At 42.4% G+C, this 20,549-nt stretch overlaps 1 protein-coding gene across 1 annotated transcript in view; it reads left to right on the top strand.

Annotated features, from left to right (window-relative positions):
• The window catches only part of MAP3K15 (mitogen-activated protein kinase kinase kinase 15), a 76,275-nt gene that overhangs the window by 38,995 nt on the left and 16,731 nt on the right, over positions 1–20,549 (top strand). The window contains exons 13-19 of the mRNA XM_005870979.1: positions 1,142–1,237; positions 2,758–2,845; positions 4,709–4,842; positions 6,620–6,747; positions 9,433–9,563; positions 9,694–9,799; positions 15,617–15,774. Coding sequence (XP_005871041.1) covers positions 1,142–1,237; positions 2,758–2,845; positions 4,709–4,842; positions 6,620–6,747; positions 9,433–9,563; positions 9,694–9,799; positions 15,617–15,774 — 841 coding nt within the window. The remainder of the gene's footprint in view (positions 1–1,141; positions 1,238–2,757; positions 2,846–4,708; positions 4,843–6,619; positions 6,748–9,432; positions 9,564–9,693; positions 9,800–15,616; positions 15,775–20,549) is intronic.

Genomic DNA, 20,549 nt, shown 5'->3' with positions numbered 1-20,549 from the left:
ACTTGCATTTTTTTTAAATTTATACTTATTGTTGAAAGTATTGTAGCTATCCCCTTTTTGTCCCCCATTCACCCCCTCCACTCTGCTCCTGCCCCTTCTCCAGGCCTTCACTGCACTGTGTCTGCCCATGAGTTATGCATATATGCATATAAGTTCTTTGGTTAATCTCTTCCTGCCCCCTCCTTCCCTCTGAAATTGTCAATCTATTGCATGCTTTAGTATCTTTTTTCTATGTAACAGATCAAACTCTCATCTCGAACTTTAAAAAAAATAATGAAGTTATATCTATAGAAAGAGAAAGTATTTTTTCTTTGATCCAATACTGTGCAAGTTCTCAGAGCAACCCTCCCCCCACTTTTACCCCCCAAACTAAAGCAGGGAGTTACTTGGTAATGACACTTGGCTGAGTTCTCCTGGACATTGTTATTAGTGAAGGGGTTGGGTTGGTGTTCTGAGGAGAGGTGTGGTGCATGCTCTTTGTTTCAGGAGTGATGATCATTCAAGTCTCAAATTTTACAAATTTTCACAGCTATACTCTGAGTCTTACCCTGTTAGCACATCTGAGGGTGGGAGCAGGTCTAAAGCAGCTGAGTTCTAATCCCTCTCTTGCTGTTTGACCTTGGGAAAGTCACAGCCTGTCTAGGTCTCAGCTTCTTCGAGATTCCACCAAATTAAGGGCTTGCACCACACAGCTCTATATCCTTTCTCTGATTCTGAGTCCACAGGCCACTGAATGAATCACCTGTAGGATAAAGTTTACATCACTTTAAAGGGAGAGAAATAACTTTTTAAAAAAGTAGGGTATTTTTGAAGTCTAGAAATTCCTATATTATAATAAATTATTTTACAAATACCTTTCCTGTCTTATGAAATTTTAAATTCTTGAGGACAGAGACCATATTTTATCCCCTTTCCTATTGCCCATATGAATATATAGTAAGTTCTTGATACATAATAAAGTCAGTTGATGAATATAAACTCAAACATAACCAAGATAAATGTCCCTACTATTTAAATCCATTAAAACAATGAGTCTTAAAATTTTGTAAAATGGAAGAAAAGCTGTTATTAGATTGTTTTCTAAATTTAAAAATTAATATAACATATATAAGAACATTCTTAATGCTTTAAATTTTTACAGCATATCCACATTTGATGAACAGTGTTGCTTTCTTTACGTCTATGATAACTCTGATGACTTTCAAATCTGCTTTTCCACCAAAGAGCACTGTAGTAGGTGAGTTATACCTGGTTCAAATATTTGCAATCTAATTATGGTGAATCATTTTATAAGGGCCTTTGTTGTGAAAAATATTTATTGCTCTACTGCCTTTCCTGAAATTTTTACTTAAGGAAAATTATTTTTACAGCTTTATTGAGATATGATTCACATACCACATGAGTCAGACATTTAAAGTATGCAATTTAATGTTCTTTTTAGTATATTTACAGTTTTGCAATAATCACCACATCTACTTTTAGAATATTTTCATCACTCACCAAAGAAACTCAATATTTGACAGTCACTCCCCATTTTCCCTTCAACCCCAGCCCTATGCGACCATTAATCTACTTTCTGTCTCTATAGATTTGCTTATTTTTGACATTTCATATAAATAAAATACAATATGTGGTCTTTTGTGACTGGCTTCTTCCACTTAATATAAAATTTTCAAGTTCATCTGTGTTGTAGCATGTACCAGTACTTCATACTTTTCTGTGGCTGAAGAATATTCAATTGCATGGATAGACCACATTTAATTTATATGTTCATCAATTAAAGGCATTTGGATTGTTTCCACTTTTGGGCTATTATTAATAATGCTGTTATGAACATTTGCATGTAAGTTTTTGTGTGGACATGTTTCATTTCTCTTGGAACCAAATTTCAATTCGTTTGAGTCTGACGGTAATTCTAAAAAAAAGTTTATAATTAGTCAAATCACTTGTATGCAAATAAACAACTATCCAAATCTAGGAAGTGACTGACGTGGCCCAGTAGGATTTTTGAGAAAGATTTATGCATAATAGTTGATATTAAGCTTAATCTGTGTCAGCAGAATGATGAGGCCACCTTGTGCATTTCTTCCTTACATCTCCCCTATTAAAGACCTTTTTTCCAACCATTAACTAGAGTGTCTACAACTTGAGAGTTGATGGTCCCACTGTCCTTAATAATGATTAAGTCATCTCTGGAACACTGTCATGGGGATGGACTTACAGAGTAGTCCAGGGACACTTTTGAAGAATTATCTGTTAGTGGAGTGACTCACAAACAAGTCCTGGGGGAAACATTGAGGGAACAAGGAGGAAAAACTTAATAGGGACATAGTAAAATTATGTACTTTTTCTAATGGGCTGTTATATAAAAAGGGGATTAATTCTAAGGACTCTGTGGATGAGACCCACATAAAAGAAGTCTTAGTTCAATATAAGTGAAGCATTTCTCATTGAGTTTTTCAAAGAATGAGGTGCCTTATGTAGTAATGACTTCTCTATCACTAGAGTGTTTAAGCATCAATTGGCTAGCCAGTTGGTGGGGATACTGGATAGAAGGGATTCAAGTATCATGTCAGTATTTGAACTAGATTAGATAATTAAAGTACCATGTCAAATCAAGGAGTGGATTGATTGTTCCATGAACTTATAAAAGCTTGTTTTATATTTTATTGTAGTTTAATGTAAGATGGCTAAAGTAAAGTTAGGGAATAAAAGTGATCATAATTAGCAGCATCTTTGTGACATTTGCTGTTGTAGATTTTGTTTTTTGGTCAAAGAGATGATAACAAATGAAGTGGACAATACAGTGGAGCTGGAGGAAGACACTGATGAGGACACCTTAGAGGTGAGTCACAGAAGACCTAAAACATGGAAAAAGTTATTTATTGTATCTTTGATGCTTAAAGAAAATACTGCATTTTGTGAAAAAATTTTATATGTATATTTAAAAATACTCATTTATGAACGAGCTAACCATCACTATCCATGGCTTTCAGAGATTAAGTTTAATGCACCTCTATAGAAAAACTCTCAGCCAGGATGTTTAAGAAAACTTTGGCATAGACTAGACTAAAATTTTCTATTATACACAATCTCTGGAAAAGTTTTTTCTAAGCCAGTTAATCATGTTTGTGAGATTACAAGAAAAATGGTTGACCAACTAGAAGCAGACTTTTTCATTTATGCCTACAATGACTTTAGTTATAGCTACTTGCATATAATATATTAAATATAACGATTTTAAAATCATTTTTAAGAAAATAGGATCATCATAAGCTCTTTTGAACAGCACAGTTGTAGTACACCATTACACATATATTTAAATCTTGCTCAATTATTCAGATTTTCCATTAATTCAGGTTCTCCCAATGATTACTATTTAATGGAATTTTATTATACTTTCAAATTACACTGAAATTAATTCCTTGAAGCTGCTTTCAGAAAAATATCAAAGGGGTAATTTTAATAATTGAGTCAGGTATTTGAATTCTTAGCTTAGAATCAATGTTTATTGTAGGAATGAACTAAGGGATGTACTTTGAAGGTAACAGATGTGGGACAGAGAAAGGTGTGTAATAGAAACCTTTTATGGAGCAGGCTGATGATGTCTGGTTTAATCAGACAGTAATGGGGACTCATTAATAACCTTAATTGTCATGAGCACCCCTAGAAGTAGATGGGAAGAGACATGCATGCACGCTGTTCTCTGTACTTCCATAAGTTGGCACAGTAGAGCATAGGAAGCAACAGAAATAATCCGTTGTTGCTTCTGCTTTACGTAAGTATTGCTCAGCATAGAGTTCCATTTGTTTTAATCCTCAAGAAGAATCAACTAGAACAGTGGTCACCAACCTTTTGGACTTCACAGACCACCAGTGGTCAGCGGACCACCGGTTGGCGACCGCTGAACTAGAATGCAGCTGTGTACCAACTTTTGATGATAAATTTTGGGGAACAAAATAGCAGTCCTAATTATAGGTCAATTTGTACAGTATATGTAATGCTGGATTTATACATTCAAAGGGGGGTGGGGAGAAGGCCCAGCATATGTACTTTGTATTAAGACAAATTTAATTTTATTGACCTTCCCATTCTTTCTGGGCTATAGAAAGGTTTGTTTTCTAATAAGTTAATAAGGGATCATGCAGGAAAACACCTATTTGGGGTAGTTAACATGCTAAGAACCATTTTTAAATTGCAGCATTAAAATGGGGAGTAATCTCCAAAGGGTGACCCAGCTAAGTTTCAGATGAGCCATATTTTTTAATTTCTTGGATTCTATTTCATAAAATCATGTTATGAATATATGGGTAACTGAGAATTCTATCCCTTTAAAATAAGTATTTAATTAAAAGAACATAACCTAAGAAATGTGACTTGCTTGGTACTGAACATTATTCATAAGTTTTTATTTATTTTTTAAACTATATTTTTATTGATTTCAGAGAGGAAGGGAGAGGGAGAGAGAGATAGAAACACCAATGATGAGAGAGAATCATTGATCAGCTGCCTCCTGCAAGCCCCCTACTGAGGATCAAACCCTGACCAGGAGTGGAACCATGATTTCCTGGTTCATGGATCAAAGCTCAGCCACTGAGCCACACCAGCTGGGCTTCAGAAGTTTTTAAAAATTGCAGTACAATGTTTGGGCTGTTATGGGGCTTCTCCACAAGTGGTATGCTTTTTAATCTTGCTTTTCCTTCTTTAGTATGAGTATGACCTTGATATGAATGGTAATCGAGTTGTGCTGGGAAAAGGCTCATACGGGATTGTGTATGCCGGGAGAGACCTGAGTAATCAACTACGGATCGCCATCAAAGAAATCCCAGAGAAAGATTTCAGGCAAGTGGGGCCGACCTTCCACATTTCTTCAGTCATCACCTCCACAACCAAATCCCGTGGCCACCACCAATGGTGCAAAGGATTTAAGGATAAGAACATTATGTCATCAAAAAATTTGCAATTCTCTAGTAATAAGGGTGATTTACTTTTGTTCTCTGCATATTATAAATAGATTGAGAGGAACCAAGAGGCATGGGGATTGCAGTCATACTTTAAAAGAAAATTAGTTTTATTTCCACCCATCAACTAAGTCGACAGTTTTATATTTTTACAGAATATGAAATGTGGTAAAAATTTAGCTTTTTGCAATACAGACTTCTTTTATACCCTGCCTTTCAACCCCACACATAGATTTAGGGTGTTGTTTTGTTTTTGTTTTTTTCATCACCAGAAATACTAACTCATTTCTTTTTTTTTAACTTTTAAAAAAATCTTTATTGTTGAAAGTATTACATAGGTCCTCATCCCCCCCCCCCATTAACCTCTTCCAGCCTAACTCATTTCTTCACATTTTTAGACTCTAATTAAATGATTATTCCTTTTAAAATTTCTTTCCCACCTCATTCTAAATAAGTACATTGCAGTGTTGACTATGAAGTGTTTTTTGCGGGGAGGGGGGTTGCTGCATGTACTGTCTCCCTCAACTGATTGCTATAGTTGTTTCAGCTTTTCATTGCTGATAGTTGTTCCTGGGATTCAGAGCTAGAAGGCACCTTAGAGACTGTTTTGTCCCATTTCCTAAATTTACAGCCTGAACTTATGATATTTGGCACTTTCTCTGTGCCAGATTCTGGGTTGGCACTGGAGACTAAAAGGTTACTAGGATACTGTCCTTATCCCAGGGTTCTCCCAGTTTGGTAGGGAAAACAGAAACCTGCCTGGAAGCTAGAGTGGCAAGTGTTATAAAAAAAGGATACACAGAGAGTTTGTAGAGCATAGGAAAGGAATGAATTACTTTTCCAGGGTGATTTGTGGCAAGTTTAAGAAAATAAATCATCTTTGAGGGATGACTAGGAGTTTGCTTGGTAGAAAAGGAGGCCAGAGCATTCTATGCTGAGGGAAGAACAGCGCTGTTAAGCACAGTGTATTCAGAGAACAACAAGTTGTCTGTTGTTGTGACTTGAATATAGAAAGTGGGGCAGTAAAGGGTTCTTGAGATGAGGCAAAAATTTTAAAAGATGTAGTCTGACCTGAGTTTGAAGGTTCTTTTGTGCCATGTTAAGCAATATGGTCTTTATGTGGACTTTGTGAAGGAAAATTAAATGATGAGATGTATGTTTTAGGAAGAGGGAGTATGGTGACTAGGGATAGAATAGACTTAAGAGGCCAGAAGCTGGGACAGGGAGGTCCATTAGGTGGCTTCTGCTATAGTCTAGAGTGAGTCTGCAGAATGAGACTAGAATGCTGAGGACAGAACCTTTTAGAACACCACCCTTCATGGGGGCTGGTGAGAGAGGCCAAGGATGGTTAAAGAGTTCAGACCCTAACACACTAGTGATCATAACAACAGCAGCCATTTAATGAGTACCTACCACACAACAGGCACTCCAATGAGTGTCTGAGAAATTTAACCCACTTTGGTCCCCAGCAGTCCTGTGTGGCTGGTATTATTACCCCTAATTTACAAATGGGAAGCTGATTAGGCTCATGGGATCCAAGGGAGAAAAAGTTTCCAGAAAGAAGTGATGGCCAGCAATAGGGCAGGTACTGGTGATATAATGTGGACCCTAAGCCCCTGGGATTTGGCAGGTGACACTGGCTTTGTTTTTCCTACTAGGAACTCCCAATCTCTTCATAATGAAATAGCCCTGCACAAGAACCTCAAGCACCGCAATATCGTTCAGTACCTGGGCTCTGTTTCTGAAAATGGCTACATTAAGATATTCATGGAGCAAGTGCCTGGGGGTGAGTAGTTGCTGGTCTTCTGGTCTCACACTCTGAAAATCACTGATGGGATATAATATGCATATCATTATCCATCCTGCCATTTAAACAATGACAGACCTCTCAGATGTGGAAAAGCATTTATTTCTCAGAGGAGTTGGATGCAACTTTCCATTGTCACAAATAGTCCATTTCTGGTTTCTTAATTTAATCATCAAATATTCATTGAGGGTCTGCTGAGTGATGGAGACAGAGATGAGTAAAGCGTAGTCTCCAGTCTTAAGGCCTTCACAATCTAGGAGTTTAAAGGTGGTTTAAACAAGGCAGGACAGAGGTTTATTAAAATGACATTGTAAAATAACATGTTGACAGTGAAATCAACACCAGTGCTTTATCTACAAAATCCCCAAAAACAGCAGTATGGTGCAAGACTGTGAGTTCCTTGTGTCTGGAGCCAGATCGTCTAATTTGAATTGGTCTGTCTGCAAGTTGTGTGACCTCAGGCAAATTCTTTACTTCTCTGTGCCCTCAATTTTTTGATTGACTAAATGAAATATAAATTGTAGTGATAACAAGTACTACAATAATTGGTGTGTAAACATAAAACACACACACACACACACACACACACACACACACACACACACATTAAAACCTGTAAAAAAATTTGTGAGTTTACTTGAGCCAAACTGTTGACAGTTGCCAGGAAGCAGAATCTCAACGTATTGAGATAGTGCTCCAGAGAATGGCGGTTTTTCACCTTGTTTTAATATATTTTGTTGATTTCCGAGAGGAAGGGAGGAGAAATAGAAACATGAATGATGAGAGAGAATCATTGATTAGCTGCCTCGTGCATGCCTCCTACTAGGGAATCGAGCCTTCAACATAACATAGGCATGTGCTCTTGACCAAAATAGAACCTGGGACCCCTCAGTCCGCAGACCAGTGCTCTATCCACTGAGCCAAACTGGCTAGGGCTCACCTTGTTTTATACATTACAGTCAAAGGAGGAGACATAAGTGGGTTACATAAAATCCATTGGTGATAAATTAGGGAGGTGGGAGAAAGCAAAGCGGGATTGGATAAATAGTAAAATGATAGACACATGCTTCTTTACACAGATGGGTGTAAGGGAGTTAACAGTCAACAATTAATATGATAAAAATAACAATGAGGAAATCTGTGGTCTCAGTCAGGGCGCCAGGGCAGTGCCCTGAGGGGTCCAGAAAAAGAGAAGTTAAAGTTACCCTGACATTTCACAGGTAAGTTATCTTAGATGCAAAAAGACAATAGGCTCAGTAAAGATCTTAGTTGATCTTTGTCAGGGAAGATACTGGCCTAGGACATGACTACCCACTATAAACTGCTTTTTAATTAAAGGTTTTCATTTCAGACCATCCTTTGTGGTTACTTTAGGTCTCTTGAGTTTGCAAGGCTGCCACGCCACGCAGGCCTTTCCTGAGTTAGTCAGGTTAGCATGTGGCCCCTTTTCATCCACAGGTGTGGTAATAAGTATTAGAGTAATATTGACCCTCTCTTAGTGAGGGTTTGGATGGATTGAATGAGAAAATGTATGTAAAGCTCTTAAAATGAAATGGTGTGTGGCAGAGAGCAAGAACGCAGTACGTCTTCATTTAAGTAATTAAAAAATTAATAATAATGATAATTATAATCTCGATACAAATGTAAGAACTTCAGTTAGAAATCTGTATTTACCATTCAACTAACAAGTATTAATAGCCTACTATTATAGTAGGAGCCTAACTTATGTATATTAAGAGCCAGACAGTGGGCTTGATTTTGAGGATTACATTAAGGAGAAATAAAGTTTCCTCTTTCCTCAGGTTACTCATAGTCTAACAGAAAATATGTCAGTTGCTATTCACATTAATTAATATTCTAGGTGTGAGGTTTAAGGATGACAATAGATGTATACATCCCCTTTTGCAGATGGGGAAACTGAGGCATAGCAAGGTGTGTTTTTTCCCCCCACAGCTCTGGGTAAAGAGGCGGAGGGTGGGGGAGCCAAGGCTGGCTGATGCCTAAGGGCCTGCACAATGACCTTTAAAAATAAAGTGAAGGGAGGTTTACTTTGGGCCTAAAGGTTTAATGTTTAATAGTATAATTGCAGGGGGTTGCTCAGATGGCACTGTCCCTATGACCTGGCATTGGGGACTTCTCATAATGAGGATGGAGAGACCCAGCCTCCTCTGATCCTGGTCCCTGTCGCCCTAAAAAGCCCCTCCCTCTGGTCCTGTCCACCTCTGAACTCAGGGTGAGGGGTAAGATGTGGCTTTGATCCAAGCTGAGTGGCTGAGACATATATCCAGGATCTACAGTGTTGGACCAGCCATCCCAAGGTCACAGAGCAACTGTTGTGCTCTCCTTCTGACTTTGTGCGGTTGATTAGAGCTAAACCCAAAGGTGGCCCCCCTGAATTTCCAGGGTCACAAAGGGGTTCCACTCTCCACCTCCTCCGGTCAGACTGATGTGCTGATTCACTTCTAGTTCCTTCTCTGGCTGCAGTGCTCACTCATTTGGAAACAGGCAACAGATGGAGGAAAAGGCATTGCATTTAGCCCAGCTACAAAAATTTTGGTGTGAGTGCTTTTATTAGGATCGAAACATCACCGGATTTTATTTCCCTGCACTCTTAGAACTTAATCTTCGTCACCCTGATGAGTTTTCTGCTGTGTCCATTTCCAGGAAGCCTTTCTTCTCTTTTGAAATCAAAGTGGGGGCCGATAAAGGAGTCCACCCTCAAGGTTTACACTAAGCAGATCCTGGAAGGCCTGAACTATCTCCACCAAAACCAGATTGTGCACAGAGACATAAAGGTATTTGCTTGTCTGAGCCAAAGAGGTCTTGTAAATGCATCTCAGATCACTGTTTCTTAAGGTCCAACTCTGTTTTGCTTTCGGGTTTTTTGAAATCTGTCTTTAAGCATTTGTTCTTTCTTTCCTACAGGGTGATAATATTCTGGTGAATACCTATAGTGGAGTGGTGAAAATCTCTGATTTTGGAACCTCTGCACGTCTTGTAGGAGTGAATGCATGTACAGAGACTTTTGCTGGTAATCAGAGCTTGGCTTGTGGGCAATTGATAATTGAAGTGAACGGTGTATTGTCTCAGATTTCAAGTTGTTTGAACTTTGTCATAATGATGCACTTAGCCAGCTACTGTGGCAACAAGATTGCCTTACTTTCTTCTTTGCCTTCAAATGTTGGGTCTATGTAGTGCTCTGAGGTTTCTGAGGGTTTCTAAGCAATCGGCAAAATGGTGGCATCTCTTTCAAGTTTAGCAGCATGTAATTTGGAATCATGGATAATTCTGAACAACAGTATTCCTCAGATAACTAAGTAGGATATCTTATTGGTCTGTCATAGAAATAGCCTGTTACTTGAGTGAATTCTGGTACCTCATGCTTTGATAGGATTACGTTTCCAAGGACAGGAATATGGTATGCTAAGTGGATTTGAGGAATTGGAGCTTCTTTTCCATGTGTCAGTGATGGATCATTTAAGTGTTGAGAGGGACTGGATTCACAGAGTGGTCTAAAATTGCCAGATAGCTTTCCATTTACAAGACCAATGAGTAGAATGGTGCTCAAACGCTACCTATGGCCATAGCCGGTTTGGCTCAGTGGATACAGCATCAGCCTGTGGACTAAAGGGTCACAGGATTGTGGGCTCATCCCTAGTAGGGGGCATGCAGGAGGCAGCCAATCAATGATTCTCTCTCATCATTGATGTTTCTCTCTTTCCCTCTCCCTTTCTCTCTGAAATCAATAAAAATATATAATTAAAAAAGCTGCCTATGGCTTTTTGAAATTCCTGCTTAAAAGCAACTATAGCAAAAATTTTCATCTTTGGGAAGAAGTTCCGTACTAATTTTAGATAAGTAAAGGTTTATGATCCCCTAAGGTATAATCAAGGATCACAAAGATCTTGCTTAATGGAATTATGAGACAGTGCTTTTGATTTTATAGCTCTGAAATAAGCTGTAAAAGCCAGATGACTGTTCTCTGTCCCTGCAGCACCAAGCTGTACAGAGTTGGCCTTAGTTTGGGTGATTACTGTCTCAGCTTTGGAAGACTTTTATTCAACAAGAGAATTATTGTATGTTGGCCATTGGATGCCCATAATAGAGACACATTCCCTATCTAAAGGGAACTTTTATACATTAGAAATGACTTTTCAGTTGTAAACCAGGGAGGTACATGCACTCAAAATGGAAAAAAGATTGCATCAAGGACTCCACCATAATCTGCCAAAGGAAGAGAGTATTGGATTTTCATTGTTTCTGATATAAATATACATATATCAACAGGTATATGAGTGTGTATATATGTACATAAGACTGGAACATATTTTTATTACCTTAATTGAAAATGACTTAAATCCTCCTCTTTGGAAGCCGCCGATTAGCTTGGCAAAATGTAGCAAGAGGGACTCTGATATGACAAGAACTTATTTCAAGGCATAAAACCCCCAACAATTTATCTCATAATTAGCATCCCCAAGGAGAAAAAATTTTCACAAAGACGTGTATAATTCATTATCACATATCAAATTTTTCCAAGTAATTGGCTTGAGGAGGCATGAATTTTGCATTTAAAATGATGCTGGGGTGTTTGGGGAATAATAAAAAGAGGTCTCATTTTGGGCAGAAAATCCCCCTGTATATAATTACTCTTTGCAAAACAGAAATCTCAGGGTGGACACAAAGGGCCTTTTCCACGTAACTGCCCAAAGGCTCTCAGAGCCTAAAAAGAGAGCCAAAGGCTTCGGGTAACTTCTTGGCCTGAAACCCTCCCTCCTGTGTTCCTCCAAAGGGTCTTCATGTGTGTGTAAACCAGCTAGAACAGGAGGAAGGGCCTTTCTGACCAGTATCAGTCTTCTTTGCTTTTGTTTATTAGAATTATTGAGGTATAAATTACATATCATAAAATGCACACATTTTAAGTGCACAATTCAGTGGTTTCTAGTCAATTTTCCTAGTTGTGCAGCCATCACCACAAGCTAGGTTTCGTATGTTTCTATCGCCCCCAGAAAAGATCCCTGTTCCACCTTTCAGTTAAATCCCATTCCCACCCAGCCTCAGACCCCTGCTGATCTACCCTCTGCATAGATTTGCCAGAAACTGAGTGGCAGCATGTGTGGTCCTTTGCATGGAGCTTCTTTCACTGCATACTCTTTTTTTAAAAATATATTTTATTGATTTTTTACAGAGAGGAAGGGAGAGACATAGAGAGTTAGAAACATCGATGAGAGAGAAACATCGATCAGCTGCCTCCTGCACATCTCCTACTGGGGATGTGCCCACAACCCAGGTACATGTCCTTGACCGGAATCGAACCTGGGACCTTTCAGTCCGCAGGCCGACGCTCTATCCACTGAGCCAAACCGGTTTCGGCTGCACACTCTTTTTGAGGTTCACTGTGCTATAGTCTATGTTGGCACTTGGTTCCTTTTCTGGCTGAATAGTCTTCCATTGTGTGGCTAGGTCACATTCTGTTTATCCGCCCACCAATTAGTGGTCATTGGGATTATTTCTACTTTGGGGGTTATTGTGAATGACACAGCTATGAACACTCACATACAAGCCTTTTTGTGGACACATGTTTTCATCTTTCTTGGGTCAATACAGAGGAGTGGAACTCGAAACAGGAACTCTCATCTGGTCTGTGCTGTAAACATCCCTTGGTTCAGATTTGTGCTCAATCACTTGCTAGCTGTGTGACCTTGGGCATGTTATTTAAGCACTCTGTGCCTCAGTTGCTTCACAAGTAAAACAGATGCTCATAGTACCTACTCCATAGAGCCTTTGTGAGGATTAAATGAGTTAATATTGGTGAGGTGCTTTGACTAGTACCTGACTCATAGCAATTGCAACAGAAAGATTTGAATAAATAAATAAATAAATAAATAAATAAATAAATACCAATTTGCACTTAGAAGTCATGGGTTAGTAGAGCTGGCAGGAGCCTTTGAGAGAATTGAGTTTATGGGCATAACTAACATGTTAAACATGTCAGACTCAGAGGGTGTCATCATAACAGCCATTTTATTTTTTGTCTCCCACTGCCCTTTACATCCTGCTTGGGGCACCAGTCATTTCCCATGACTTTTCCAGCCACCCTTAGATAACAAAGAGAAAGTCTTTTTTTAAAAAAATTTTAGTTTCTTATTATTTTTATTTTTTAATTACAATTTACATTCAATATTTTTTATTAGTTTTAGATGTACAGCATAGTGGTTAGATAATAATGTACTTTACAGAGTGGTCTCCCCCAATTTTCAAGTACCCAACTAGCACCATATGTAGTTATTATAATATTAGTAACTATATTCCTTATGCTATACTCTACATCTCTATGAGTAGTCTGTAACTACCAATCTGTACTTAATCCCTTCACCTTTTTCACCCAGCCTTCCAAACCCCCTTCCCTCTGAAAGCTGTCAGTCAGTTCTCAAAGAGAAAGTCTTAATGGCACTTTGAGAAGCAAACACAATCTACACTTGGAAGGGTTCTGGCTACCATACTAGTCAACACTCTGGTCCTCATTCAAGGGGCAGACTCCGCCCCTGTCCCTGCTGGCCCAGCGGCACACAGCACCGGAATCAGGACCTTTTCTCCCTCCCTCCCCTCTTCCCTCTGGACAAGCTGCAGGAGAAGAGGAAAGGGCCACAGCTCTTTTTCACTTGGTTCGCACTGATCTAGGCTGGCTTTGTGTGCTATTGCTATTAACACTTTCTGGCTGGGTCCCTCTGAATATGGCTCCCATGCCATGTTTAGGAGCCTGTCCTTGAGCTGACTGTACCCTGCCCCCCGCCCCAATCTTTAACCCCTTGCATTATATTAATCTCTCTCTTCCTGCTGAAGGATCCAGGACTGCCTTTGGGCAGGATTCCTTTTTAAAAGACCCTAAAACATTATTTCTACAATGAGTCTCACATCTGGTATCTAGGGTTCATGCACCTTTCACCTGCTGTGAGGAGGGCATGAAGATATCTGCAGACTCTATGGTCTCCCACAGTTTCTCTTAAGCTGCTTTCGTTCCCATGGGAACCAGCTATCTGTGCAGCTTACCTGCAGGAGACACATGCATATGAAGCTCTGAGTGGGCCTCCAAGGAACCTGAAAGGACTTTGGGTAGGAGGAAGTGGGGCCCCCTTCCACCAGGCCCATCCCTTGGGCAGGGAAACTGGGGTGGCCCCTGAGTCCTTGGGAAGCTGCACCTTATTTCTCATTTCTGTACTTCATTAATATTACATTTTGAAACTTTGCGCTCTCACATTATCTCTAGGAGCCCATGGAAGATGCTAACACATGTAGTCTCCTTTCAAGTGTGATTTATGCTGACTTGTTTGAGTCACCGTGGGCCCACACCCTTCTGAGGACAGTCCTTCCACAATTCCTTGAATGAGAGTGGGTAGAGCTCCCAGCACAGTTCTCTCTAAAGAAGTTGTTGTCAACACCCCCTACCTTCAGTCTCTACTATTTCAACCCTTTGAACCCCTTGATCTGGGTAGGAGGCCCCTGGATCAATATCTGTGGATCTACTGATCATTTTGTTTTGAACTCTGTACCCCTGCATGGGTGTAGGTACCTGAGAGCCATGGCTGGCTGGGTGAGCAGTGTGTGCGCACAAATCAGGGGGAGTGCATTTAGGGAGGATATTTAGCCCTTTAGAGAGCCAGCTTTAAGGAAAGCAAATTTTCCAGGATTTTACTGCCAGAACCCTTGATGCCTTCCCTGTTCCTATATGTACAACAGTCCTTCAATAGCCAGCCCCTTCTCCCTGTCTGATCACCACCTTCCCTATAGTGGCTCATGGGCCACAGGAAAAAGTCCAAAGCCAGAGCCTTTGGAATACACAGCTTGCCACTGGGCTGGGCCCTGGCCGCTGCCTCCTTCATTCTTCCCACCCCTGCCTGTGTAAGGCATCACTTGTAGCTCCGTGGACTCACTCTAAACTTTACATCCATGGACCTTTGCTCAAGCTCTTCCCCTTGCCTAGAAGTTCTCCCAATCCCTTTGTCCACCTCCCTGACCTTTACAGCAGGAGTCTGGTTCACTGGCAGCCCCAGCTGCTATCCCTTTGGATCTGCCACCATGTTCATGGTATGCTCATGCTTTACCCTGACTATTCCTAGCCAATGACTCAGCATGGTGGGGTTACTAGAATGAATGTGGGACACTTACAGTAGACAGCTTTTGGACTCCCCACTGGCATGGCTGGAGCTGAGAGCTGCTGTGCCATTTGAGACCCTTCGTACCCAATTCTTCCTTCATCTTCTCCATTCCCAGGCGCCAGACCTTCATTGTAGTCTGACAGCTCCCCCTTCCCATCCTGTCCCCCCCTTTATCCTTCATATATATTCTCCCCCAACAATTCTCTCATATACCTAATCCTGTCTTGGCATTTACTTCTCAGAGACCCAAATTAACCCAGCCATAGTTTTCCCTGGCTCGAACCAGGCACCTGTTATAGTACTTACTACATTTTGCCATTTCCATAGCCACCTCCATCATCATCACCATCATCACGATGTCTGTCTCCTCCACTAGGCAGCTGCCAAAGGTCCAGCACTGTGTTTCTTACATTTTGGTATCCCTCTATATAGCATGCATTAATATGTGCTTATTGAATTGGGCCCGTTTATTTTTCAAGGGACTGAGTAATCTTCTCTCAACATGGTAAGTATTAAAGGAAGGCATGTTGCATGTCTCTGGTTAAAAGATGTAACCACATCATTTATGCTTGAGACCAGGCCCCATCTGCTATTAATATGAGAGTTAATGTTCACACACTTGTTTACTAATGGTCTGCTTTGTTTTTCAGCAATAGGGCGCCCACAATGTTTGTTTTCTTTTTTTCCAATAGGCACTCTGCAGTACATGGCGCCTGAGATTATTGGTCATGGACTTCGCGAGTATGGGTCCGCGGCTGATATCTGGTCCCTGGGCTGCACCATCATTGAGATGGCAACTGGCGAGCCTCCATTCTATGAACTTGGTGATCCTCAAGTAGCAATGTACAAAGTAAGAAATATTTAGTGATTTAAGTTGCTGGTGTTAGGGAAATATAATTAAAACCTCCCAATTCAGAAACCCCTCTACAAAAATAGAAGAGAAAGGATACAGTCTTATCTATATACTAGAGGCCCAGTGCACAAAAATTTGTGCACTGGGTGGGGGGGCATCCCTAAGCCCGGCCTGTGCTCTCTCCCAGTCTGGGACCCCTCGGGGAATGACCACCTGCTGGCTTAGACCTGGGGAGCAGGCCTAAGCTGCAGTCGGACATCCTTAGCTCTGCTGGGAAGGCGGGAGAGGCTCCCACCACCACCGCTGTACTGGCAGCCATCAGCCTGGCTTGTGGCTGAGCAGATCTCCCCCTGTGGGAGTGCATTGACCACCAGGGGGCAGCTCCTGCATTGAGCATCTGCCCCCTGGTGGTCAGTGTATGTCATAGTGACCAGTCATTCCCAGTTATTCTGCTGTTAGGGTCAATTTGCATATTACCCTTTTATTATATAGGATAGAGGCCTGGTGCATGGGTGGGGGCCGGCTGGTTTGCCCTGAAGGGTGTCCGGATCAGGGTGGGGGTCCCTCTGGGGTGCCTGGCCAGCCTGGGTGACGGGCTGAGGGCCATTTTCAGGCTGGCCACACCCCCTTCAGGGAGGGGGGTTCTGCTGGGGTGCCTGGCCAGCCTGGGTGAGGGGCTGATGGCTGTTTGCAGGCTGGCCACAGCCCCCAGCCACCTAAGCTCCCAGTGGAGGCTGGCTGGAAGCAGGTATCTGGGATTTATTTATCTTCTATAATTGAAACTTTGTTGCCTTGAGCGGAGGCCACAGCCAGCCAGGGCAGGCGGGAAGCTTGGCTTCCTCCATCACCAGGGCAACCAAGCCTCCTGCTTGCTCCAGCTCCGTGGCTGCCGGCCACCATCTTGGTTGGGTTAATTTGCATATATAGTCGCTCTGATTGGCTGGTGGGCGTGGCTTGGGGGCGTAGCAGAAGTGTGGTCAATTTGCATGTTTTTCTTTTATTAGATTAGCTACTAGTGGCCCGGTGCATGAAATTCATGCATGGGAGGCGGGTTCCCTCAGCCCAGCCTGCACCCTCTCCAATTGGGGACCCCTTGGGGGATGTCCAACTGCCAGTTTAGGCACGATCCCTCTCACAGTCTGGGACAGCTGGCTCCTAACCGTTCACTGCTCACCTGCTTGCCTGCCTGATTGCCCCTAACCCCTCTGCCTGCCTGCCTGATTGACCCTAACTGCCCTCCCCTACCGGCCTGATCTCGCCCCCAACTGTCCTCCCCTGCCGGCCTGGTTGCCCCCAACTGCCCTCCCCTGCCAGCCTGATCTCGCCCCCAACTGTCCTCCCCTGCCGGCCTGGTTGCCCCCAACTGCCCTCCCCTGCCAGCCTGATCTCTCCCCCAACTGCCCTTCCCTGCTGGTCTGATTGCCCCTAACCACCTGCTGGCCTGATCTCAGCCCCAACTACCCTCCCTGCCAGCCTGATTGCCACTAACTGCCTCTGCCTTGGCCCCCACCACCATGGCTTTGTCCAGAAAGAAATCAGACATCTGGCCCAGCTGGCCTGATAGCCCCTAACTGCCTCTGTTTGCCTGATTGCCCCCAACTGCCCTCCCATGCCAGCCTGATCTTGCCCCTACTGCCCTCTGCCTCAGCACCCACCACCATGGCTTTGTCCGGAAGGAAGTCAGACATCCAGAAGATGGCCGGTTGACCCGGTCTAATTATCATATTATCCTTTTATAGTATAGATAGATTATATAGAATAGGATTGCTTAAATTGGGGGGGGGGTGCTTTTTCAGCAGGAGGAGATGCTCTTGGCAGACAAAAATACATAATCCCTATATCTGGACTGATACCCAGCCATATGCACTATACTGCCAAACTGGTCATTAAAAAATTGAATCACTTTCTTACACCTTATACCAAACAGCTGTTGCCCTTAAAACCCCTCTTCACCCCCACCTTAGGTTCTGCCTTTGCAGTTCACCCAAATTAGGTTCTGATTGTTCGGTTTCTATGCCAGTCAGTGTCAAAAGCTCCGCCTCCTAGGCAGCTATTGGCTCCTCACAGTTCACCCAGATTTGGTTCTGATTGGTCGGTTTCTATGCCAGTCAGCATCTCCGGGCCTATATCCGGGCCTGATCAGAGAGGCGGGGCTGATCAGCAGCCCCTGCAGCTGCTGGCGAGGCCCAGAGATAAAGAGAGGCAAGGGCTGATCAACGGCTGCCATGGAGGCTGTGGATCAGACCCTGCTTCTCTCTTCGGGCCTGATCTGCAGCCCCCTCAGCAGTGACCCAGCACTGACTGCAGGACTGACTTCTGGTGTTTGGTTGTCCGTTCGGTCGTTTTGGACATTATGGACCCTGGCTCTTTACATGTATATAGATAAAAGACTACTATGCAAATTGTCCCTGTGGGAGGTCAGCCAGGAGACCGATCGCTCGCTATGATGTGTGCTGACCACCAGGGGGCAGCACGGAACGAAGGAAGACGGCAACCAGCAGCCAGGGAAGGGAGACCCGGCCGGTAGCTGGAAGACCCGATTGGCCTCGGCCTGATTTCCAGCCAGGCCTAGGGACCCTACCCATGCACAAATTTCGTGCACCGGGCCTATAGTTATTGAAAAAGCATTGCATTCAACCAGAATGGGATATGCATCATAGGCAATCTGCTAAGACAGAAATAACTGTCATCTTTTTATTGAGCCAAGCAGTACAATCCTTTCCATGTTCTTGAGAAAAGCTAGCTAGTCCTCAGGGGCAAGGATTGGACAACACCATTGGTTATAATAGCTCACCTGAGATTCGTTGGGGTGACCATCTGTGTTAGCTAATGGGCTTCACCCAAAGGAAAAATAACTCAGACCTTTAAGACATGAAGTAGCTTTGGAGTGAGGTGTCACTGAAGTTGGGCTCCTATCCTCCAATAGATTGAGGCATCATCTTCCTCGCTGATGACATTCAAAGAGATGGCTCATGGGTCCTTGAGAAAGACATTCCTGGAAAGAGGCTTAACTTAGCTTTTTAAAATATTGACATACGTCTCAAAGAGACAGAGAACTGACAAGTTTTCTAAAGTAAATGCTCTAAGAAAAGAGGAGTACCTCTTCCCTTATTTTCAGTGGGGAGAATTAAGCCTCTTAGTTGGAATCTGTATTTACCCTTATACTGGGTAAAGCTCAAAGGCCACATGGGTCTGTGTCTTTGGAGAACAGGTTTCTCAGCGGATTTGGAAAAGGTGGAACTTTGGGTATCCAGTGATGTTTCCTTTGTTGTTCTAAAAACCTTCCTAGAAGTAATTTTTAAAATTAATAAATAAATAAAACCCTCCCAGGGCTAACAGGAAGAGCAACCCATGTGCATGGGGGCCTACATAGGACCATTGGCCACTGTGGGTGGGGTTTTACCACTGGGCATGCTCCCTTGAGGAAGAGACATGATTGATGGAGACTCCAAGGAAAGCTGATGCCAGGACAGCTCTGTGTGTCCAAGATCAGGTCTGTGGCTTGTGGCTCTGTGTACACTTGGAAAAGATGAAGAGGGCTATAGCTTTAAGAGTTTGTTGCTAGCACTGACCTTCTGTTTGGGCTTTTTTGTTTTTCCCAAGGCTAACAAGGAACTGAGGGATCGCAAAAGGTCAAATGGCTACTGCTTATGGACAGTGAAGTTACAGTGCATGAAAGCAGCTTGATGGAATGTAATTCCAGAATGTGATTTCTTCCTTCCTACTTCTCAGCCTACCTTGCTATTGTAGGTCCTTGCTATTCATCTCTGCCAGGCCTCCAGCTCAGCCTCTTTGCTAGAAAGAACTGAAAGGCATGAGTGCAGCTTTGTGCCCATGAGCTGAGTCCAGCTCATGGTGCTGTAGGTGCTGTGGCTGCTCTCCTCAGACCATCCCCCTACAGAAGGTTCTCAGAACTTCCCACCCTCCCAGTAACTGTTAGGAAGCTCCAAATCTAAAAACTCAAGTCTATGAGTATCCTTTGGCACCTGCAGTCCCAATAAGATCCTGAACACCAGGACTGGAGGACAACAGAGACCTTCCCCAGCCCTTTCATGTCTATCCATGGTGGAGCCAACTGGGCCCATTGAAGATCTTACCTGCTGCTTCAGTCACAGGCCTTGGAATAAATAATAACTGGTGCTGAGAAAAACATCAGGGTCCACCTGAGAGACATGGCTGACATGCTTTCTGATCGGCCAAATTCCTGCATCACTCAGAAAACCTGTCTGGAGGCTGTGACTTGCTCAGTTCATACATAGGACACGAAGGGAGTGGCAAGAAATATTCAAAGTGATGAATAGCAAGGACCCACAACCAAGATAACTCTACCTAACAAAGCTCTCATTTAGAATTGAGGGTCAGATAAAGAGCTTCATAGACAAGGAAAAGCTAAAGGAGTTCATCACCACCAAACCAGTATTACATGAAATGTTGAAGGGTACTCTTTAAGAAAAAGAGGAGGAGGTTAGCTAATTATCTATACAAAGTCTTTGAAAATATATTGAGGTTTTTAGGTTGGCACGTAAGGTCAGTTTTCAGTGCAAACTAGATAGCTACTATTTTTTGAAGGTGTGAAGGTAATATTTTTTTTCGGGAGGTTAGCTAATTATCTATACAAAGTCTTTGAAAATATATTGAGGTTTTTAGGTTGGCACGTAAGGTCAGTTTTCAGTGCAAACTAGATAGCTACTATTTTTTGAAGGTGTGAAGGTAATATTTTTTTTTTTTCTTTTTTAAATCTTTATTGTTGAGAGTATTACAGATGTCCCCCT

Source organism: Myotis brandtii, unplaced genomic scaffold (genome assembly GCF_000412655.1).
Source record: "Myotis brandtii unplaced genomic scaffold, ASM41265v1 scaffold326, whole genome shotgun sequence".
Classification (NCBI taxonomy): domain Eukaryota; kingdom Metazoa; phylum Chordata; class Mammalia; order Chiroptera; family Vespertilionidae; genus Myotis; species Myotis brandtii.
The sequence above is the reverse complement of the archived record's forward strand: the minus strand, read 5'-3'. Positions and strand labels throughout refer to the sequence as shown.